Below are 24,451 nucleotides of genomic sequence, written 5' to 3'. Positions count from 1 at the left end.
AGTTTCCAGTGCAACTCCATTGTTGTCCTGTATTTCTGGCCAGGAAAAAACTTTTAGTTTGACTTCTTGACGAATTTCCTTTTCTTTCCTTCCAGGCTGCAAGCATGTGAAAGGCATCCTCTTATATGGTCCCCCTGGCTGTGGTAAGACCCTTATGGCCAGGCAGATTGGCAAGATGTTAAATGCCAGAGAACCAAAAATAGTGAACGGGCCTGAAATTCTCAACAAATACGTTGGCGAGTCGGAGGCAAACATTCGCAAGCTCTTTGCAGATGCAGAAGAAGAGCAGAGGAGGGTAATTTGACAAACGAAATAATAAGGCAGCATTTCTTTTAGATGAGGATTTGGGCTGGAACCGGACACGATGGAGCATGCATTGCTGCCTCTCAAAGCAGCTGCCCTGTGTGGTTTCTTTTTCCTTTTCCTGTATATCTAGGATTGCAAAATGTGTGATATGACATCATTCTGTTGCAAATTTTCCTGCCTGCGGTAGGCAGTGACATAGAATGGGGTGGAGAAAACTCACAAAATGGTTATGTCTTGCATTTTGATAGACAATGTTATGGGGGGAAGAGATGACAGAGATGCTGTAGTGGTTTATAGGATTACAGCAATGTCAAATTCCCTTTGGATGCTCTAGGACCAACTTCCCTACACCCCCATGGTACCCTAAAGTATCCCATGTCAAACCTCAAAGCATTGACGGATGGGCAGTCCGCAACTTCCCAAGGTAGCTTGTTTTGGTGCTGAACTGTTCTTACAGAAAGGATGTTATATAGCACTGTTTGTTTTGACCAGGTACAATAGGAATGCTAAAAATCAGCCCCCAAGCCTTGATGCGTATAAAGGCCAGTGCATGCTGGAGAGCTTCATGTCCATTCAAGGTGCTGACATATAGAACACGTCTCTCATGGAACACTTCTGTGTTCCACCATAACCTTCAAGCTTATTTGGAAATGGCCAGTTTTGCTTGCCAACTAATGGACTGAGCCAAGACCACAAGGATATGCAGCACACATGCATTCTCAGTGGCTGCCTGTCAGTTCTGGAATTCCTTTCTCCTGGAGACTCAGCCAAGCAGTAGGCCTCTGTACATGTGCAGCAGGTTGTCAATATCCTAATCTGACAGTACCCCCCTCCCCCAGAAGTTCCATCCCCCGTTTAGGGTCTAGGCTTGTCTGGGTGTCTCTGGTAGAATGCCTGGAGTTTAGCGAGTGTGTGAATGTGGTCCGCCGGTTCCCAGGACTGTTCCTCTGGACTGTAACCCTCCCAGTCCACAAGGTAGTACAGTTGGCCGCGACGCAGTTTGGAGTCCATGATCCGGGCTACCTGGAACTCCTCGTGGTCATTGATCTGGACGGGCGGTGGCGGTGGGTTGGTGCTCCCAGGGAACGGATTTGCAGGGTAGGGCTTTAACTGGGATACGTGGAACACTGGATGGATCCTGAGAGTGCGGGGGGAGATCTAATTTGTACGTGACCGGATTTACTTGTTGCAGGATCGTGAAGGCCCCCTGATACTTGAAGTGCAGTTTGGCGGAGGGGCGGCCGGACCGACGGTGCTCCATGGAATGCCAGATTTTATCTCTGGGCTGAAGCGGAGGCCCTGCCTGGTGCCGTTGATCTGCCTGCTCCTTGTAGGCTGCCTTGGCTTTCTCTAGGTGCTGCATGAGTTCAGCTTGTGTCTCCTGGATCTGGGAGACCCAGTCATTGGCGTACAGAACAAGAGAGGCTGCAGACGGGCAGGGGTGATCCCATGGGTGGTATCCGAAGTTGGCATAAAAGGGACTCTGTCCTGTGGAGGCATGGCAAGCGTTGTTATACGCGATCTCAGCTAGTGACAAAAGTTCAACCCAGTCGTCCTGGTGATAGCTTAAAAAGCAGCAGAGATATTGCTCCAGGACCTGGTTTACCCACTCGGTTTGTCCGTCCGTCTGTGGATGGTAGGCTGAGGACAGTCTTCGCTCGACATTGAGGAGTTCAAGGAAGGCTGCCCAGAACCGTGAGGTAAACTGTCTTCCATGATCGGAGACTACTACTTCAGGGAGACCATGGAACACATGTTCGAGTACCAGGTGTGCAGTCTGGCAGGCTCTGGGGAATCAACAGGTCGGAGAAAAATTAGTTATTTTCGTGAGGGAATCAACTACTACCAGGATGGCTGTGTGACCCTTGGAGGAGGGGAGGTCGACAATAAAGTCGAGTGAAATGGTAGACCATGGCTTGGTGGGGGTTGGTAGAGGCTGCAGGAGTCCCTGGGGTCTCTGCCGGGGCACCTTGGTTCTGGCGCAAGCCTTGCAGGAGTGGAGGTACCTTTTGAGGTCTGCTCGGTTCTTAGACCGAACGGTGGAACTGCAACAGCAACAAGAAGCACACGAGATTGAAGAGCAACAGCCAGCTGAAGCAGAAGTGGAGGATGCTGAGGGGAGGAAAGCCAGTGAAGAGGAAACTCTCTGGAAAAGAGTGACAGTTAGGAACAGAAGAACTAGAAGGCATTCTGCACTGGTGGAAGCAGTAGAGTTAAGCAACCGCTTTCAGCTACTGGAGGATGAGACTGAAGGACAGTCTGCAGAGGAAGAAGTACAGGAGACACCGTGCAACAATGAACAAGAGGCAGAAGGTAGGTCAAACAAAAAAAAGAGAAGAGTAGTCGTGTGAGACTCCCTGCTGCGTGGGATTGAAACCCAAGTATGTCGTGAAGACCCATGGACTCGCCAGGTGTGCTGTCTCCCTGGAGCACAGATTAGAGATGTGACTGAAGGGTTACCAAAGCTCATAAAGCCCACGGACACATACCCCTTTCTTCTCATCCATGTGGGAACAAATGATGTCGCCAAGCAGAGCTACGAAGAAATCATATCAGACTTTGAAGTTCTGGGAAGGAAACTGAAGAACTTTGGGGCCCAGGTAGTTTTCTCATCCATCCTCCCGGTTCTTGGAAGAGGATTAGAAAGGGAAAGAAAAATACTCCGGATGAACGACTGGCTTCGAAGGTGGTGCCGTCGTGAGAGTTTTGGATTCTGGGACCACGGGCTACGCTACTTGGAACATGGACTGCTGGCAAGGGATGGGTTGCATCTCACAAGGGCTGGAAAGAATGAGTTCGGCCACAGCATGAAGAACTTGATCAGGAGGGCTTTAAACTGAATCTTACGGGGGTGGGAGACGTAAATTTTGAGGCAACAATGGATGAAGGCCAGTGCACCACAGTACAGAGAACAGCTCCCATAGTGTCCCAAAATAGTGTCCGCAACAATGTAGGAACAAAGCCAGACTATAAAACACATGGGGCAAGGAATAAAAAGAACATGATAATCGGAGTCTACTACCGACCACCCAATCGGAAGACGAGGATGAAACTTTTGAGAAACAAATTGCCAGTGTTTCATGGAAGTGATAGGGGACTTCAATTACCCTGATATCTGTTGGGAGACCAATACTGCCAAAAGCGGCCCTTCCAAGAAATTCCTGACATGTGTGGGTGATAACTTTCTCCTACAGAAAGTGGAGGAAGGAACTAGAGGATCGGCAATCTTTGCCTTGATATTGACCAATAGGGATGACTTAGTGGATAAAATGGCAGTTACGGGAACTCTGGGGGAAAGTGACCACGTCATACTTGAATTCTTGATTATGAAGGAGACAAAAGTCGAGTGTAACCATACACGTACTCTGGATTTTAGGAAAGCTGATTTTAATAAACTCAGAACTATGATAAGTAAGGTCCCGTGGCAAGTGAGCCTAATGAGAAAAGGAGTGCAGGATAGGTTTTTGTTGTTTATTCGTTCAGTCGCTTCCGACTCTTCATTTCAGTGACCAGCCATGAGTCAAGCGTTCCTCTAAATGGTTTTATTGCTTTAGGGTTTTATGGTCAATTACTCGGCCGTAAATCTCTGGCCAAGAATGCAGGAGGGAGCTGCTGCTGTTTTAAGAACAGCCCAGTCTTTTAAACGGAGTCCAAGAGTTCTTAGCCAGAGGCACGTTCTGCAGCGTAAGCCTACCGGTCCGGGTCGAAGCACCAAAACAGAGGGTGTGGGCGTCAAGGAGGCAGGAGTAAGCGAAGGTCCAGTCCAGTCCTAAATCAATAGCCGAGTCAGTCGTCCAGAGTCCCAGGGATACACGTTCAAGCAGAGTCAATCAAGCCGGTCCAGGTCAGCAATCCAGAGTCACAGTCACAAGGCAAGGCGTCGGGGCACAGTAGCAACCGGAAGAACGAAAGGTGTTTGCTACACCAGACCAGCGGTCAGATTCTCCCTTTTCAAACCCTGCCAGCATGACCCCACCCAGATCCCAGCTGTGCCTCATTCCTCCACCTTTTGACCCAACCCCCTCCTACAGTTCAGTGTCTTTTCCCTGCCTGTTCTGCAGGCGCATACTTCGCCTCACCACCTGCATTTGTTCTGCCCTTCTCCTTCGTCTCCTTTCGCGGGGGCTGGGTGGTCGAACCACCTCCGTCCCTGACTCAGCCTCAGGAGCGACAGGCAGAGGAAGCAACTGACTGGCCCGTGGCTCCTCCACGGGACCTGCATTCTCCTCCATGGAATGACTCCCTACCAACTGCGCACTGGTCTCTGGTCCGGCTGTGGGGGAGGAAACACCCTCTACTTCTTGTAAGTTTGCCTCCTCCTCATCTTCATGACTTCATGACTTCATGGAGCAGCCCACGCCAGAGCTTTCTGTTGGCTGTTGCCACCCCTAGCTCCCCCAAGGCCAAGTCTGTCACCTCCAGAATATCATCCATCCATCTTGCCCTTGGTCGGCCCCTCTTCCTTTTGCCTTCCACTTTCCCTAGCATCAGCCTCTTCCCCAGGGTATCCTGTCTTCTCATTATGTGGCCAAAGTACTTCAGTTTTGCCTTTAATACCATTCCCTCAAGTGGGCAGTCTGGCTTTATTTCCTGGAGTATGGACTGGTTTGATCTTCTTGCAGTCCAAGGCACTCTCAGAATTTTCCTCCAACACCACAGTTCAAAAGCATCTATCTTCCTTCGCTCAGCCTTCCTTATGGTCCAGCTCTCGCAGCCATAGGTTACTACGGGGAATACCGTTGCTTTAACTATGCGGACCTTTGTTGTCAGTGTGGTGTCTCTGCTCTTAACTATTTTATCAAGATTTGTCATTGCTCTCCTCCCAAGAAGTAAACGTCTTCTGATTTCCTGGCTGCAGTCAGCATCTGCAGTAATTTTTGCGCCCAGAAATACAAAGTCTGTCACAGCCTCCACGTTTTCTCCCTGTATTTGCCAGTTATCAATCAAGCTGGTTGCCATAATCTTGGTTTTTTTGAGGTTTAACTGCAACCCAGCTTTTGCACTTTCTTCTTTCACCTTTGTCATAAGGCTCCTCAGCTCCTCCTCGCTTTCAGCCATCAAAGTGGTGTCATCTGCATATCTGAGATTGTTAATGTTTCTTCCTGCGATTTTAACTCCAGCCTTGGATTCGTCAAGCCCAGCACGTCGCATGATGTTTTCTGCATACAAGTTGAATAGATAAGGTGAGAGTATACAACCCTGCCGTACTCCTTTCCCAATCTTAAACCAGTCCGTTGTTCCGTGGTCTGTTCTTACCGTTGCTACTTGTTCGTTATACAGATTCCTCAGGAGGCAGACAAGATGACTTGGTATCCCCATACCACCAAGAACTTGCCACAGTTTGTTATGATCCACACAGTCAAAGGCTTTAGAATAGTCAATAAAACAGAAATAGATGTTTTTCTGGAACTCCCTGGCTTTCTCCATTATCCAGCGGATATTGGCAATTTGGTCTCTAGTTCCTCTGCCTTTTCTAAACCCAGCTTGTACATCTGGCAATTCTCGCTCCATGAATTGCTGGAGTCTACCTTGGAGGATCTTGAGCATTACCTTGCTGGCATGTGAAATAAGTGCCACTGTCCGATAATTTGAACATTCTTTAGTGTTTCCCTTTTTTGGTATGGGGATATAAGTTGATTTTTTCCAGTCTGATGGCCATTCTTGTGTTTTCCAAATTTGCTGGCATATGGCATGCGTCATCTTGACAACATCATCTTGCAATATTTTAAACAGTTCAGCTGGGATACCGTCGTCTCCTGCTGCCTTGTTATTAGCAATGCTTCTTAAGACCCATTCAACCTCACTCTTCAGGATGTCTGTCTCTAACTCATTGACCACACCGTCTGAGCTATCCCCGATATTATTATCCTTCCTATACAGATCTTCCATATATTCTTGCCACCTTTTCTTGATCTCTTCTGTTTCTGTTAGGTCCTTGCCATCTTTGTTTTTGATCATACCCATTTTTGCCTGGAATTTACCTCTGATGTTTCTAATTTTCTGGAAGAGGTCTCTTGTCCTTCCTATTCTATTGTCTTCTTCCACTTCCGCACATTGCTTGTTTAAAAATAATTCCTTATCTCTTCTGGCTAACCTCTGGAATTTTGCATTTAATTGGGCATATCTCCCCTTATCACTGTTGCCTTTTGCTTTCCTTCTTTCTTGAGCTACTTCCAGTGTCTCAGCAGACAGCCATCTTGCCTTCTTGGTTTTCTTTTTCTTTGGGACGTTTTTTGTTGCCACCTCTTGGACAATGTTGCGAACTTCTGTCCATAGTTCTTCTGGGACCCTATCTACTAAATCTAGTCCCTTAAATCTATTCTTCACTTCCACTGCATATTCATTAGGAATATTAGTGAGCTCATATCTATCTGATCTGTGGGTCTTCCCTATTCTCTTTAGTTTGATTCTAAATTGTGCAATAAGAAGTTCGTGATCTGAACTACAGTCAGCTCCAGGTCTTGTTTTTACTGTCTGTATAGATGTCTGCCACCTTTGGCTGCAAAGGATGTAGTCAATCTGATTTCGGTGTCGGCCATCTGGTGAAGTCCATGTATAAAGCCGTCTTTTTGGTTGTTGGAAGAGAGTGTTTGTTATTCACAGTGAGTTGTCCCGGCAGAATTCTATCAACCTATGTCCCGCTTTATTTTGTTCTCCTAGACCATGCTTACCTGTAATTCCAGATGTCATTTGACTGCCCACCTTAGCGTTCCAGTCTCCTGTGACGAAAATAACATCTCTTTTTGGTGTATTATCCAGTAGGTGCTGCAGATCCTCATAGAACTGATCTACTGATCTACTTCTTCAGCATCTGTGGTTGGATCACTGTGATGTTAAATGGCTTACCCTGAATTCGAATTGAGATCATTCTATCGTTTTTTGGATTGTATCCAAGCACTGCTTTAGCCACTTTATTATTAATTATGAAGGCTACTCCATTTCTTCTGTGATCCTCTTGTCCACAGAAGTAGATCTGGTGGTGATCTGATGTGAAGTGGCCCATTCCAGTCCATTTCAGTTCACTGACACTCAATATATCTATATTTAATCTTGACATCTCACCAATAACCACATCCAATTTGCCCTGGCTCATAGATCTTACATTCCAGTTTCCTATGGTGTGTTGATCTGTAGAACATCGGATTCGTCGTTCACCACCAGCACTGTCGGCCGCTAGCTGTCCTTTCGGCTTTGAGCTAGCTGCGTCATCACATCTGGGGCTAGTTGAACTTATCCTCTGTTCCTCCCCAGTAGCATTTTGACCATCTTCCGACCTGGGGGTCCCATCTTCCGATGGTATACCGACATATCTCTGGTTGTACTGATCCATTTAGTTTTCATGGCAAGAATACTGGGGTGGGTTGCCATTACCTTCCCCAGGGATCGTATTTAGTCTGACCTCTCTACCATGACCTTCCCGTCTTGGGTGTCCCTTCACGGTTTAGCTCATGGCATCCTTGAGGTGCTCAAGCTCCAGCACCATGACAAGGTGGGCGTATTTAAAAAAGGAAATTTTAAAGGCCCATTTACAAACAATTCCAACAAGGAGAAAAAATAGAAGACAACAGAGGAAACCAATGTTGCGCCACAAAAAGCTTAGAGATGACCTGAAAACAAAAAAGGATACATATAAGAAGTGGAAGGAAGGCCAGACTACAAAAGAAGAGTACAGACAGGTGGCACAGAAGTGCTGAAATGGCATCGGAAAGGTAAAGCTGTGAATCAGCTGAGATTAGCGAGGGATGCTAAAACAATAAAAAGGCTTTCTTCAGATACGTGAGTAGTAAAAGACAGAGGAAAGAAATGGTGGTTCAACTGCTTAATGAGGATAGTAGATTGATAACAGATGACGAAGAGACACTGAAGTGCTCAATTCCTACTTTGGCTCATTCTTCTCCCAAAAGCGGATCTATGACCACCCTGGAAAAAAATGAAGCAGAAGTTGAGGGGGCAGGATTGCAGTTTGAGATTGGTAAACAAATGGTCAAAGAACACCTAATTTCCTTGAATGAGTTTAAAACTCCAGGGCTCGATGAACTGCATCCTAGAGTAATGAAGGAGCTAGCAGAAGCTCTCTCAGAACCTTTGTCTATTATCTTTGCAAAATCATGGAAGACGGGTGAGGTGCCGGACGACTGGAGGAGGGCTAACGTTGTCCCTATCTTCAAAAAGGGCAAAAAGGAGGAACCTGGGAACTACAGACATGTCAGTCTGACATCCATCCCTAGAAAAATTCTGGAGCAGATTATAAAGAAGTCAATCTGTAAACACCTTGAAATCCATGCGGTGATCACTAGAAGCCAACATGGATTTGTCAGGAACAAATCCTTTCAGACTAATTTGATCTCATTTTTTGATCGGGTAACCTCCCTTGTGGACTTTGGGAATGCTGTGGACGTCATATATCTTGACTTCAGCAAAGCTTTCGACAAAGTGCCCCATGATATTCTGATTAACAAACTAGCTAAAAGTGGGCTAGATGGAACAACTATTAGGTGGATTCACAGTTGGCTACAGAATCAGACTAAAAGAGTACTTACCAATGGAACCTTCTCAAACTGGAGAGAAGCAATGATTGGGGTACCACAGGCTCAGTCCTGGGCCCAGTGCTCTTCAACATTTTTATTAATGATTTGGACGAGGAGGTGCAGGGAACGCTGATCAAATTTGCAGATGACACAAAATTGGGTGGGATAGCTAATACCCTGGAAGACAGAAACAAACTTCAAAGTGATCTTGATAGGCTAGAGTGCTGGGCTGAAAAGAACAGAATGAAATTTAATAGGGATAAATGCCAAGTTCTACATTTAGGGAATAGAAACCAAATGCACAGTTACAAGATGGGGGATACTTGGCTCAGCAATACTACAAGCGAGAAGGATCTTGGAATTGTTGTAGATCGCAAGCTGAATAGGAGCCAACAGTGCGATTTGGCTACAAGAAAGACAAATGCTATTTTGGGCTGCATTAATAGAAGTATAGCTTCCAAATCACGTGAGGTACTGGTTCCTCTCTATTCGGCCCTGGTTAGGCCTCATCTAGAGTACTGCATCCAGTTCTGGGCTGCATAATTCAAGAAGGGCACAGACAAGCTGGAGCGTGTTCAGAGGAGGGCAACCAGGATGATCAGGGGTCTGGAAACAAAGCCCTATGAAGAGAGACTGAAAGAACTGGGCATGTTTAGCCTGGAGAAGAGAAGATTGAGGGGAGACATCATAGCACTCTTCAAATACTTGAAAGGTTGTCACACAGAGGAGGGCCAGGATCTCTTCTCGATCCTCCCAGAGTGCAGGACACGGAATAACGGGCTCAAGTTAAAGGAAGCCAGATTCCAGCTGGACATCATGAAAAACTTCCTGACTGTTAGAGCAGTACGACAATGGAACCAGTGACCTAGGGAGGTTGTGGGCTCTCCCACACTAGAGGCCTTCAAGAGGCAGCTGGACAACCATCTGTCAGGGATGCTTTAGGGTGGATTCCTGCATTGAGCAGGGGGTTGGACTCGATGACCTTGTAGGCCCCTTCCAACTCTGCTATTCTATGATTCTATGAACACCCGGGAGAGTAGTTTTAGGGTCTTCGCGTGTTCCCAACACCCTGCAGTGCGTGTGTTGTGGCATTGGTGCAAACCTGGAGCCGCAAGTGCTCTTCTGGAATGGGAGGTCTGGACCAGATCGAAAGTGATCACTTCTTGGTGCCTGGGTGCGGTAAGCATGGCCAAGGGGCAAGTCTCGTGAGTCACTGATCCAGAGGTGAGTGGAGTCCCATCGAGGCCCTCTACCGGAACCAGGACTGGCTTGGAGCAGCAGGGTACCTGGTATTTCTTGGCGAAGCCCAAGTCCATAAAATTGGATGAGGCCCCTGAATCGGATCGTGAACCTTGCACAGTGTTTGCAAGGCCAGCTCAGCGGAATGGGCGCGATTCTGGTCCTCGAACATGCCCTCCAGGGCTTGGATAAATCCGTCGAAATTCCCCAGTAACGGGTCGTTGTCGTCGAGGTATGGAGAGAGCCAAGTGAGGGCGGGGCCAGAAAGCAGACTGATTACAAGACACACGTGGCTCTGCTGAGTGGGGTAGGCTTCCGGACAGGTTTCAGAGAGCAGCGGCACTGGTTCACAAACCCTCGAAGAGCCTTCCGCTCCCTGCTCAGATAGTGGAGCAGCTGGTGCTGGGCGAGGGGGCGGAGGTGCCGCTCGGGCAGCTCATAGGGCTTGCAGCTCAGCATGGAGTGTGCTCACCTGGGTTTGCAGGCGTGCAGTACCCCAGCCCATCTGGGAGTGCCTGCCCGGTCACTGAGGTCATCCGAGGGCCTGCTCCTGGTGGTTCCACCTAGATCCATCCTCTGATTGGAATCCACCAGGGGAAGAGCCTTCAGCGTGGTGGCGCCCCTCCTGTGGAATTCCCTGCCTCTGGAGGTCAGGCAGGCTCCAACCTTGTACTCTTTTCGGCGCCTCCTGAAAACATCTTTATTCCAAGTAGCCTTTCTTTAACATGCAGCCTTGGATTTCTGTGTGTGTGTGTGTGTGTGTGTGTTTTTTGCTTCTTTTTAAATTTTGTTTTAACTGTTTTATTCTGTTTTTATTTTCATTTTACCTTGTACACCGCTCCGAAATTTTTTCAATGAGGAGCGGTATATAAATATTCTAAATAAATAAATAATAAATAAATATGAGCCTGGATCCTGCAACTACTCTGCGGCCAGCAAGGTGCACTGCGTCCGCCAGGTGGCGCTGCAGGACAGACCCTGACAGGGAGAGCTGTAGTACAGTGTCTTAAATTAAGATGCTAGCTTAGTGACCCCACTGGGAGGTGGAGGAGGGTGTCTTCCAACTTTAAAATGTTGTGAAAACTTGTAGCCCATAGTGCTTAATCTGCATAAACTTATGCAGTCTTTGACATTGGTCTATTATGTGGAAGTTGGGGGTTTTCATTTCCAAAGCCCAACCTGTAAATAAATAGAAAAGAGAAGGTTCAGACCTCCTCAGTGTTTTATGGCATGCTTCTGTTTTTCTTTATTAGCTTGGCGCCAATAGTGGCGTCCACATCATCATCTTTGATGAGATTGATGCTATCTGCAAACAACGAGGGAGTATGGCGGGCAGCACAGGCGTGCATGACACTGTTGTGAACCAGCTCCTGTCAAAAATTGATGGGGTTGAGCAGCTGAACAACATCTTGGTTATTGGTATGAAAACACCTTGTTCTTTTGGAGTGGGGACTATGCTGTAATTTCCTGTAGGAAGATGTGGCTGCAGAATTTGTGTTGGGAGCCAGTTACTAATCGAAGGTCTCACTTCTCCGATGCTTGTGTACATATAATAGGTAAATAGCATGGTGGCTAACAGGTCTTGAGCAGGTGGACGATGGCTGAACTTCACTTTGTGGGATAGGAAATTGGCTGACATTTACATTAAATCTTAAGAATTACTCATTCCTAAATTGACCTTTCCAGTCTCCAGGCTTTTACAGTTTTTTGGTAGAAGGGGAGAATGTTAGTCAGTTATTTACCTAGCCTTTTGACACTGAAGGAGCACTCAAGGCATCTTTTAAAATTATATATAAACTATATATATATATTATAAAAACCAGATACGCAGTAAAATCAACAGATAACACTAGTCCAAGTCATTAAAGAATCACAGCATGATTGAAGATTTTAGCTGAAAGCTTTTGCAAGAAGCAGTCCTGTAGGTGGGAGGGTGAATCCATGACAGAGGAACTGCCACTCCCTTCTCCAGCTAGGGCAAAAGATGCATGTGGTGGGGGGGCGGGGGGGGGGGCTTTTTCTCCCCTCAACCCCATTTTTGGTACCGGTATGTATTTTCTTTTCCAAGAACTGGTTTGCATGTTACCTTGGACTGGGGTGTGTGTGCATTCATGTAAGCAGAGTAACATGAGCCATCAGCTCAGAGGTTTCTACTATTGCAACGTCTATGAACTCTGAAAACACATTTTGGAATCATAGATATTGCTGGATGTACTGTAGTTCAGGCCTGTGACTTGCCAGCTCACATTTTCTCTCCTATACATGAACAAAAAAAAACTTCATAGTGTGAAAATAACGCTTGAATGTTCTCAGAGGAAAGAGTTCTAGAGGGGCGTATGGAAAAACCGCATCCTCATTTGTGCTTGGTGCATAGAAGGCTTTATAAAGATAGTTCTTCTTCGTGGTCTCTGTGCATCACACTGATGGGCTCTGCGCCTGCGCGGAGACCAACCGGGAAACTTCCATAGCCTAGAGTTTTGGCGGGAACCCCTCCCCCTCCTATATATATACGTGGGGTTCCCGCCCTAATCCCTCAGTTCTTCGTTGACCGCCATTGTGGTAGACCAACTTAGGGCTTTCTCTGCTTCAGCAGCGCTTAGAGTTTAAATAATAGTTCTATTCCACCTTTCTATCTTCTCATATTTCTTTCTTTCAATTTGCATTTATTTGTTTCCTCGGACATTTATTTTGTGATCTCTGATCGTGGGGCCTTGGCGCATGGCCGTCAAGGCTCCTTTCCGCAAGTGTGTCCGCTGTGGGAGCAAACTCCCCCCCTCCGACGGACACTCTCTCTGCGTTTTGTGTCTTGGTGAAGGCCATGTTGTAATACGTGCCACCATTTTATGGCCTTTACTAGACAAACCAGAAAGCATCGTGCAGATTGCTTACACTCGCTCCTTTGGGATAAGGCCCTCCGAGCTGTGGACGTCCACCCCAAAAAGACAAAAACAATTCCAAAAATGAAGCCTACTTCGGCCTCAACTGCAACTAGATCAGATGATCTCTCAGCTGCACAACACAGCTTGAGAATCATACAAGTTTCTCCATCTAAATCGACTTCTGGTCCAACTCTCACGCAAGAACCAACTACTCCTAAGGGAACACTGTCCTTAAAACATCTCTCCAAAAAGTCCAAAAAAACTAAACATTTGGACCCACAAAGGAAGAAGCGCAGTGAGCAACGGGATCCATCCCCCCCACAAGCGCGCCCATCAACGCCAATTCCGTCGCCACCGATACCTTCGACACCGATAGCCGTACCACCTCAGTTCATACCCTCGGTACCGAACGTTGTACCTACCGCCTCGATCTCTGAGGGAGAACTCGTCAAATCCGCGCCAACAAGCCTCCCTATACAGGCTACGGCAATCACCTCACCCGAGAGGCAACAACCCCTAGCCTCCGATATGCCGGAGAGAGGGATGGAATGAGGAACTGAACTTTCTCGATACCGTACCGATAGATCTAGATCCCCTCACATGGAGTGGGACAGATCGTCCGAGTATTCTGCATACAACTACAGAAGGGAATACCCCCCTTGGGAATATTATCGTCCTCCTCGTTATGAATACGAGTCCAGCAGATACCCTCCTTGACACACGCCTCCATACCGACCTGACGCCAGATCACCATCCAGGCATAGGCAGGACGACCATTTTATGCCTCCTCCTCAACCTCCATCCAGATTGGACCCCTTACCACCACCAAGGCACAGACCACATGACGATCATGTGACTGTACCACGGTCAAGGTCAAGACAACCCAACTTACCTGCGATTGCAAACAGCGCCCTCCAGCGTCAACAGCCTTACATAGACTCCCCTGGGTCTCCTTCCGATGATTACGAATCCGACTCCCCGTCGGAGCTATCGGTCGCTCCATCGACACCATCCCCAGATGCAGCTGTAGGTTCACAGGAACCCGTTTCACCTCCGCAAGACGTCGTCAACTTCTCCGACCACATTCTTCGAATGGCCCAAACACTGGGACTAGAAAGACCTAAGAAAAACAAATAGAAAGACCTAAGGACCCTGTTTTTGATGCAATCACAGCAGAAAGCGCAACATCAGTAACAATACCATACCTCCCTACTTTATTGCAAACTGCACAACAATCGTGGAAAAACCCTTCTTCTCTAACTCCAGCCTCCAAGAAGCTAGAGAATATGTACAAAGTGCAAGAAGCAGATGCGGCTTTTCTTTTGAAACACCCGCCACCTAACTCAGTAATAGTGGAGTTGGCCCAAGGAAAATCTCACAGAATCCACGCCTCCCTGGTCGATAAGGAGGGTAGACGGTTGGACTTCATGGGACGCCGTATTTATACATCAGCGTCACTAAGTATGAGAGTGGCCAATTACCAGGCAACCATGGCCCGATATCAACTCTTCTTATGGGAGAAGATAGGGGCACTTTGTGACGACCTCCCTGAAGATCGAAGGGACCTAGCCAGAGTCTTTCAGAGCGAAGCATCCAAACTCGCCAAATTACAGATCCATTCCGCCATGCATCAGACAGACTGCGGCACCAGGACTATGATGGCTGCTATTGCATTACGCAGGCACGCCTGGCTGCGATCCACTTCTTTAACTCAAGAGGCACGAACGAGAATAGAAGACCTTCCGTTCGATGGACTGGGACTATTCCATGCTACTACAGACGACACCATGGATTCCGTGCAAAAGGCCCGCACTACTGCTAGGAAAATGGGTCTGACACAAGCACTACAACCATTTAAGCAACGCCCCTGGTACCGACAACAATACCAACCGGCTACCCGATTCCGTACGGACCCCACCTTTCGCCAACAACAGCAGCCACAGCAAGGAAAAAGACAATACAGCACAGGGAAATACCAGTCCTACTGCAAATGACAGGAACCCCCAAAGAAACAGCGCCTTTGACTCTCACCTCCAGTGGCTAACCAGACACTCCTTTTTCTTTGATGGCCATCTCTCAAACTATCTACACGCGTGGGAAACCATCACCACCGACAAGTGGGTTCTCACCATCGTAGAATCAGGCTACATGATCGAATTCAACGATCCCCCTCCTTTTTCGGGAATAAAGGTGACCAAACCATCGCCAACACTCACGCAAGAAGTACAAACCCTACTAAAAAAGGGCGCCATTCGCCCTCTATACCAGCACGAAATAGACACAGGGTTCTATTCAAGGTACTTCACGGTCCCGAAAAAGGACGGGGGCCTCAGGCCGATCTTAGACCTCAGAATGTCAACAGATTCATCACGACTCAGAAGTTCAGGATGGTCACTCTCGCACAGATAACCCCATTGCTAGCCAAAGGAGACTGGTTCGCCACTATAGACCTCAGAGACGCTTATTTCCATATTTCCATAAGACAGGACAGCCAACAATACCTACGGTTTGCTATAGGGAACCAGTTTTTCCAGTTCCTAGTTCTCCCGTCCGGATTGGCAACGGCTCCACGTGGTATGCGCGCATCTAAGAGTACGAGGCATACAAGTCTACCCATATATAGACGACGGGCTCCTGGTAGCAAAAACATACCACCAACTCCAGCAACATCTCAACACCACTCTCCAACTCCTGGAGGACCTTGGATTGTGCGTGAATATAGAAAAGTCTGTCCTTCAGCCCACTCCTACCATTCGCTTTATCGGTATAGATATCGACGCCATCACTGGCCGAGTCTACCTTCCGAAACACAGGGCTCGAAGCCTCGCAGCCCTAGCAAAGAAACTCCGCTGTCGACAAACAACTACCGCTCATACGGTTCAAAAACTATTAGGATACATGGCAGCAACGACCGCTGTGGTGCAATTTGCAAGGCTCCACATGAGACAATTGCAAAACTGGTTCCTACGGGCATACGACAACCAACGCGACGACCAGCGCCTCATCCTTCGGATACCTACAGAAGTAAAACGGTCCCTAAACTGGTGGGAGAACCTGGACAACCTCATCCAGGGACTACAATTCCAAGTACCAGCACCTACCAAAACTGTGGTAACAGATGCCTCCCTGTCAGGTTGGGGAGCACATTGCGGCCCCCTAAACGTCCAATCACGGTGGTCGAGAGCCGAAGCACTCAACCATATCAACTACTTGGAACTACTAGCGGTACAAAGAGCGCTGAAAGCCTTTGTTACCGTACTTCAAAACCAGCACATCACGGTCGCATCAGACAACACAACGGTAGTCTTCTACCTAAACAAACAGGGAGGAACGCACTCTACCCGTCTTCTGCACCTCACAATAAAGATCTGGCAATGGTGCATCGTCAACCACATATACCTCACATCAGTATATATAGCGGGCCGGGACAATGTTCTTGCCGACCAGTTGAGCCGCTCCCCCTCCACAACACACGAATGGACACTTCACCCCGACGTTCTTACGAACATATTCACGAAATGGGAAATGCCAACAGTAGACCTATTCGCAACACACCACAACGCTGCATGTCAAAATTTTTGCAGCCGAGCAGGGACCAGTCCAGGGTCCCTCGGAGATGCTTTCAACATGAAGTGGGAAGGAACATTATTTTACCTCTTTCCTCCCTTTCCCCTCATCGTCAGAGTCTTATCGAAGATAGAACACGACAACACGAACTGCATCCTCATTGCACCCTAGTGGCCACGCCAGCCGTGGTTCACCAGGCTACTTCTCCTCTCAAAGAACAGTTATCATCAACTTCCCCAACGGCTGGATTTACTAACAATCCAACAAGGCAGAGTCAGGCATCCCAACCTGAACACCCTGGGACTCACGGCATGGAGAATCAGACGGTAGCCCCAGACACGCTTCCCGCTCCCATTCAAAATATATTAGAGTCTAGGAAACCCAATACTCAACGATCGTACCTAGCAAAGTGGAAACGTTTCTCCAGCTTTGCCTGCAAATCTAGCTTCAACCCGCTACGCCCTTCGGTCACAGACATTTTGCAATTTCTATATACCTTACACGAAGACGGTCTCAAACCAAACTCTTTAAAGGTGTATCTAGCAGCGATTGCAGCTTACACTAGCCGTCACAACAATCCACCTTTAACTACACATCCACTAGTGAAAAGTTTTCTAAAGGGATTAAAGAATACTACGGGCCCATCGCAATCAATAGTTCCCACATGGAGTCTCTCTGTGGTTCTCCACTCCCTTACAAAACCTCCATTCGAACCTCTAGCAACAACCAATTTGAAGCTGCTCTCCTTTAAAGTGGCATTCTTAATTTCAATAACATCGGCACAAAGAGCAGGAGAGTTAGCTGCTCTACGAATAGATCCACCTTATTTAGCGTTCCATAAAGACAAAGCTACCTTATGCCCAGATGTGACTTTCCTACCAAAGGTGGTATCAGACTTTCACTTGGGGCAGGATATTATTCTACCCTCCTTCTTTCAATCGCCGACAACACCGCTAGAGTGTACCATGCACACCCTAGACGTACGTTGAGCCTTAGCTTTCTACAAAGCCAGAACGGAACCATTTCGAAAGTCACCTAGACTATTCATATCCTACGTTGGAAAATCTAAGGGATTACCCATCTCATCACAAAGAATAGCTGCTTGGGTTGTCCAAACCATCAAGCTTGCTTACGAGATTGCTCACCTACCCGTACCGGTACAGGTTAAAGCCCACTCTACGAGAGCAGTGGCAACCTCGGTCGCCTTTGGAAAAGGGGTTTCATTACTTTTTCTGTAGAGCAGCTACCTGGGCTAAACCCTCCACGTTCATAAGACACTATCGTCTCGATGTTCATGCCAGAGAGGACTGCGCCTTTGGCCGAGCCGTTTTGTCTGAAATTCTTCACTAACGACACCGACCCTCCTCCAAGGTAGGTCAGCTTGCTAATCGCCCATCAGTGTGAGGCACAGAGACCACGAAGAAGAAAGTCAGGTTGCTTACCTGTAACTGTAGTTCTTCGAGTGGTCATCTGTGCATTCACACAACCCACCCTCCAACCCCTCTCATGTCGTTTATATACATATGTACATCCTTCTATTCAATTAAGGGTATAAATTACACCGTCGATACCGACGTTTCCCGTACCCTCTCCTCCTCTCGATACCATGTTATTCCAATTCTGTCGAGGCCAGGTCATTCCCATTTCCACCTTTACTATTCTATCTTGTTGATTTTGGGTTATCATGTCAACATCATACATCTCTCGGTCAGGCAGGCCACAATGTCGGTCTCCTAGAAACTGAGGGATTAGGGCGGGAACCCCACGTATATATATAGGAGTGGGAGGGGTTCCCGCCAAAACTCTAGGCTATGGAAGTTTCCCGGTTGGTCTCCACGCAGGCGCAGAGCCCATCAGTGTGAATGCACAGATGACCACTCAAAGAACTACAGTTACAGGTAAGCAACCTGACTTTCTCCTAGCTAACCAAAGAGATTATAGTAGTCTCTGGGCTCAAGCTTTTCAAGCTGCATTTGATGCCTTTACTAACAGTTTCTGTTTGGTACATACTACATAGGTATGACCAATAGGCCGGACCTCATAGATGAGGCTCTCCTGCGACCTGGACGACTGGAGGTGAAAATGGAGATTGGTAAGTAAGCAATGAGAATGTCCATGCTGACAGATGCAATCAGAGCCACAGACCTATGGCAGAATGGCATGGACCAGGACGAATGGGCGTCAAGCTGCTGCCAAGGATTTGAGAAGCCTTGTAAATGAGCACCATAGCAGTTATTAGCCCATACAATTTTTTACGAGTCTTTCTACCAGTACAGATTTTGTTGTAGTTATTAGACTAAAAGAAAAACCATCCCAGCTTTTATTAATTATTTTTTAAAAAAACTTCCCTGACTGTTTCCCTAGTGGTGCTTCTTACTCTCCGAAGGTTAGAAAGTGCTATTTACAAAAATGACTTGCTGTTTGGCATGTTAACCACTGAATCTTCAATCTTTGGTTTACAACCCATCCCTGGAAATCAATGATTCACACTAGAATCATAGAATCATAGGATAGCAGAGTTGGAAGGGGCCTACACTTATATACCATCCCCATAGCCAGGGCTGTCTGGGCAGTTTACAAAATTCTAAAAAATTAAGATTCTAAAATTAAAATTCTAAAAAAACACGAGTATACAAAATTTAAAATTCTAAAACACAAAACATACACACATAAAAAGACTAGTTCATAGAATCATAGGATAGCAGATTTGGAAAGGGCCCACAAGGCCATTGAGTCCAACCCCCTGCTCAGTGCAGGAATCCACCCTAAAGCATCCCTGACAGGTGCCTCTAGAATGCCTCCAGTGTGGGAGAGACCACAACCTCCCTAGGTAACTGATTCCATTGTCGTACTGCTCTAACAGTCAGGAAGTTTTTCCTGTTGTCCAGCTGGAATCTGGCTTCCTGTAACGTGAGCCTGTTATTCCGTGTCCTGCACTTTGGGAGGATCGAGAAGAGATCCTGGCTCTCCTCTGTGTGACAACCTTTTAAGTGTTTGAAGAGTGCTATCAGTTATATCCTTCAATTGCTATATTCCAGTCATGGGAGTCATCCCACCAAGTTTCTGTTATACCTATCAAGTCGTATTTGCCTTCATGTAATAAGAGTTCAAGTTCGTTCTGTTTGTTTCCCATACTGTGGGAAACGTTTGCTGCAGATACAAAAAGAACGCAAGGAAGTCTTTGACTGCTTCTTTTGAACTTTTTGGTAGTTCATGTTATTCTGTTATATCAGCTCCTGTAGAAGGATCGGCAGATCTGAAACGTCAAGATTTATTCAAAAAGTCTTGTAACAACAATACATTTTTAAACGTTGAGACATCTGTACAAAGAGATTAAAAGTTTTCTACTTTTTAACACTAGAGACTATCTCTTCATTTCTTTTGGTTTTCTTTTCGGTCTTCTCCCAAAAGCGGGTCTATGACCCCCCTGGAAAAAGTGAAGCAGAAGTTGAGGGGGCAGGATTGCAGTTTGAGATTGATAAACAAATGGTCAAAGAACACCTAATTTCCTTGAATGAGTTCAAATCTCCAGGGCCCGATGAACTGCATCCAAGAGTAATGAAGGAGCTAGCGGAAGAACTCTCAGAACCTTTGTCTATTATCTTTGCAAAATCATGGAAGACGGGTGAGGTGCCGGACGACTGGAGGAGGGCTAATGTTGTCCCTATCTTCAAAAAGGGCAAAAAGGAGGAACCTGGGAACTACAGACCAGTCAGTCTGACATCCATCCCTGGGAAAATTCTGGAGCAGATTATAAAGAAGTCAATTTGTAAACACCTTGAAATCAATGCAGTGATTACTAGAAGCCAACATGGATTTGTCAGGAACAAATCCTGTCAGACTAATTTAATCTCATTTTTTGATAGGATAACCTCCCTTGTGGACTGTGGGAATGCTGTGGATGTCATATATCTTGACTTCAGCAAAGCTTTTGACAAAGTACCACATGACATTCTGATTAACAAACTAACTAAAAGTGGGTTAGATGGAACAACTATTAGGTGGATCCACAGATGGCTACAGAATCGGACTCAAAGAGTACTTATCAATGGAACCTTCTCAAACTGGGAAGAGGCAGCAAGTGGGGTGCCGCAGGGCTCAGTCCTGGGCCCAGTGCTCTTCAACATTTTTATTAATGATTTGGACGAGGAGGTGCAGGGAACGCTGATCAAATTTGCAGAAGACACAAAATTGGGTGGGATAGCTAATACCCTGGAAGACAGAAACAAACTTCAAAGTGATCTTGATAGGCTGGAGTGCTGGGCTGAAAACAACAGAATGAAATTTAATAGGGATAAATGCCAAGTTCTACATTTAGGGAATAGAAACCAAATGCACAGTTACAAGATGGGGGACACTTGGCTCAGCAATACTACAAACGAGAAAGATCTTGGAATTGTTGTAGATCACAAGCTGAATATGAGCCAATAGTGCTATATGGCTGCAAGAAAGGCCAATGCTATTTTGGGCTGCATTAATAGAAGTATAGCTTCCAAATCACGTGAGGTACTGGTTCCTCTCTATTCGGCCCTGGTTAGGCCTCATCTAGAGTATTGCGTACAGTTCTGGGCTCCACAATTCAAGAAGGACGCAGACAAGCTGGAGCGTGTTCAGAAGAGGTCAACCAGGATGATCAGAGTTCTAGAAACAAAGCCCTATGAAGAGAGACTGAAAGAACTGGGCATGTTTAGCCTGGAGAAGAGAAGATTGAGGGGAGACATGATAGCACTCTTCAAATACTTAAAAGGTTGTCACACAGAGGAGGGCTAGGATCTCTTCTCGATCCTCCCAGAGTGCAGGACACGGAATAACCGGCTCAAGTTAAAGGAAGCCAGATTCCGGCTGGACATCAGGAAAAACTTCTTGACTGTTAGAGCAGTGTGACGGTAGAATCAGCTACCTAGGGAGGTTGTGAGCTCTCCCACACTAGAGGCATTCAAGAGGCAGCTGGACAACCATCTGTCAGGGATGCTTTAGGGTGGATTCCTGCATTGAGCAGGGGGTTGGACTCGATGGCCTTGTAGGCCCCTTCCAACTCTGCTATTCTATGATTCTATGATTCTATGATTGGTTTAACGTCGTGTTTTTCCCTCATCATTTTGGCATGGGCCTTCATCCATTGCTGCCTTGAAGTTTACGTCTCCCACCCCCGTAAGATTCAGTTTAAAGCCCTCCTGATCAAGTTCTTCATGCTGTGGCCGAACACATTCTTTCCAGCCCTTGTGAGGTGCAACCCATCCCTTGCCAGCAGTCCATCTTCCAAGTAGCGTAGCCCGTGATCCCAGAATCCAAAACTCTCTTGTCGGCACCACCTTTGTAGGCAGTCATTCATGAGTATTTTTCTTTCCCTTTCTAATCCTCTTCCAAGAACCGGGAGGATGGATGAGAAAACTACCTGGTCCCCAAAGTTCTTCAGTTTCCTTCCCAGAGCTTCAAAGTCTGATATGATTTCTTTGTAGCTCCGCTTGGCGACATCATTTGTTCCCACATGGATGAGAAGAAAGGGATATGTGTCCGTGGGCTTTATGAGCTTTGGTAACCCTTCAGTCACATCTCTAATCTGTGCTCCAGGGAGACAGCACACCTGGCGAGTCCATGGGTCTTCACGACATACTTGGGTTTCAATCCCACGCAGCAGGGAGTCTCCCACAATGACTACTCTTCTCTTCTCCTTGGTCGACCGACCTTTTGCCTCTTGTTCACTTTTGCATGGTGTCTCCTGTACTTCCTCCTCTGCAAACTGTCCTTCAGTCTCATTCTCCAGAAGCTGAAAGTGGTTGCTTAACTCCAATGGCCCCACCGGTGCAGAACGCCCTCTAATTCCTCCTCTCCTAACTGTCACTCTTTTCCAGGGAGTTTCCTCTTCATTGCCTTTCCTCACCTCAGTATTCTCCTTTTCTACTTCAGCTGGCTGTTGCTCTTCATTCTCTTGTGCTTCTTGTTGCTATTGCAGTTCCATAGTTCTGTCTAAGAACTCCTCGTCTTCTCTTATTCCTTGGATGGGGGACACTCGCCACTCAAGTCCTCTCACTTTTTCTTCCAAAAGTTCCACCGGCTTGCACTTGTTGCAGGTATACGCCATGTTGAGCTCAGGCAGAAACACGAACATTGCACACCCTTTGCAGGTCACCACCTCTAGGGGCTCCTTTCCATCCATATTGTCTATTTCTGTTTTGTTTTTTTCCTTTCTGATTATAGTGGAATTGCCTGTGCTTGGTCCTGTCCTCTCTGAAAGTGCAGAACTATATGAATATGTCTTAAGAGAAGAAAAATAATTTTGGGGGTTTTTGTTTTGTTTTTCGTTCCCCCCTTTTTTTTCCTTAGAGGCCTTCTCCTTGACCTCCCCTGCCAAACTCGCCCTGTCAAACTCCTGTTTGCTCCCCTTGTTCGCTCTCTCTCTGGGAGCTGGCTTCCTTTTCTAGCTTCTAGTTTAGCAGGGCCAGCTGCTCTTCTCTGCTTCTGCTCAGCTCTGAGTCAGGAAGCAGAATTAGGTCACTGGGAGGCCAACAGCAATCAAGCTACACACCGTTCAGGCCCCTCAGGCACAGTCAGCAATCAGGCCACTGATTGCTGAGAACAATCAGCAATCAGGTCCCTTCCCCTTCAGGCCCTGCAGCAACTCTCACCCCCCCCCCTCACTTTTTCACTCAGCACTCAGGAGCACATGGCAAGCACACAACCTCTTTGAATTGGCAGCCTCTTGGATTTCCTTGAGGCCTTTCTTCTCCCCCTTGCCTTGGTCTCCTCTTCCCCTACACTCCCCCTGTCAAACTCCTAATCACTCTCTCTCTCTGGGAGCTGGCTTCCTTTTCTAGCTTCTAGTTCAGCTGGGCCAGCTGCTCTTCTCTGCTTCTGCTCAGCTCTGAGTCATAAATAGCCGAATCATAAATAGCCAATTATCAGTTCTTCGTTAAATGGAAAGTCTGTCTTGACATTTTTTCCTTCTTGATTTCCTGTTGCTGAATTTATTTGTTAAAAATATATATTGTTCCGTACCACCTTTCATTACTGATACCAGAGTGGTGCACAACATATTAAAACAAATAAATTCTAGGAAGCAATGTTAATAAATGGGACAGCATGATACAGTAGTAATAACAACAGGAAGCAGACTTCACCAAAGTACTTAAAATGCTGAAGAGCTGGGCAAATAAAAACAGGTTTGCCTGCCACCTAAATGATAACAAGGTATGAACCAGGTGAACTTCCCTAGGGAGGCAGTTCCATTGATAGGGTGCCACAGATGAAAAATTCCTCTCCCTGATCACTACCTTCCTCACCTTTGCTGGTGGGGGCACTTGAAGAAAAAACATCAGTAAATGAGTGCAGGCTGATATGGGAGAAGGAGTTTCAATTAGGTACCCTAAAGAGGGGATTAATCACTCTGCCTAAACCTCACCAGGAAGTGGTTTAACCATGAGAACACCAGATTCAGAGTGTGACCTGCCATGTGTGTCGAGTTGATAACATGCTAGGACAGCCTCATGGTGGCCATGAAGTGCTATGCTACCCCCAGCAAATGCAGCATTAGCATGGGTGCAGGGTAATTATTCTGGGAGACCTCAACACCACATCTGAGACCACCTAAGTTACTTCAGGCAGGCAGAATGATAGGCACTGTGATGGTTGGTATAACAGAATCACTAATCAATCCCTACAGCTCAACACTAGGTACAAACACTTATAGCCAGGATGTGATTGGACAGGTATCCTGGAGAGGGAGAGGAAATCCGTATAGATCACAGGACAGCGCCACCCCCACAGCCCTCAAGCCTATGTTGGTGCTGCTCAGAGAATGCCAGTGGACGCATCTGAGAGAGATCCACTCAGCTCAGCAACGCATTCCTAAGAGCGAATCTGCGTTTCTGGTCACAGCCCCTTCCTCCCCTGCCTTTTTTTAATTGGTTAGCAAAGTAACTACTCCCTTCACCG

General features: G+C 46.9%; 1 protein-coding gene across 2 annotated transcripts in view; it reads left to right on the top strand.

The window, feature by feature from the left end:
* The window catches only part of NSF (N-ethylmaleimide sensitive factor, vesicle fusing ATPase), a 196,841-nt gene that overhangs the window by 113,928 nt on the left and 58,462 nt on the right, over positions 1-24,451 (top strand). For both annotated transcript variants that reach the window (XM_063138459.1, XM_063138458.1), the window contains exons 9-11: positions 96-295; positions 11,327-11,492; positions 18,537-18,611. In XM_063138459.1, the coding sequence (XP_062994529.1) occupies positions 96-295; positions 11,327-11,492; positions 18,537-18,611 (441 nt within the window). The remainder of the gene's footprint in view (positions 1-95; positions 296-11,326; positions 11,493-18,536; positions 18,612-24,451) is intronic.

This window comes from Elgaria multicarinata, chromosome 11 (assembly GCF_023053635.1).
Source record: "Elgaria multicarinata webbii isolate HBS135686 ecotype San Diego chromosome 11, rElgMul1.1.pri, whole genome shotgun sequence".
NCBI lineage: Eukaryota > Metazoa > Chordata > Lepidosauria > Squamata > Anguidae > Elgaria > Elgaria multicarinata.
This window is presented reverse-complemented; position numbering and strand designations above follow the sequence as displayed.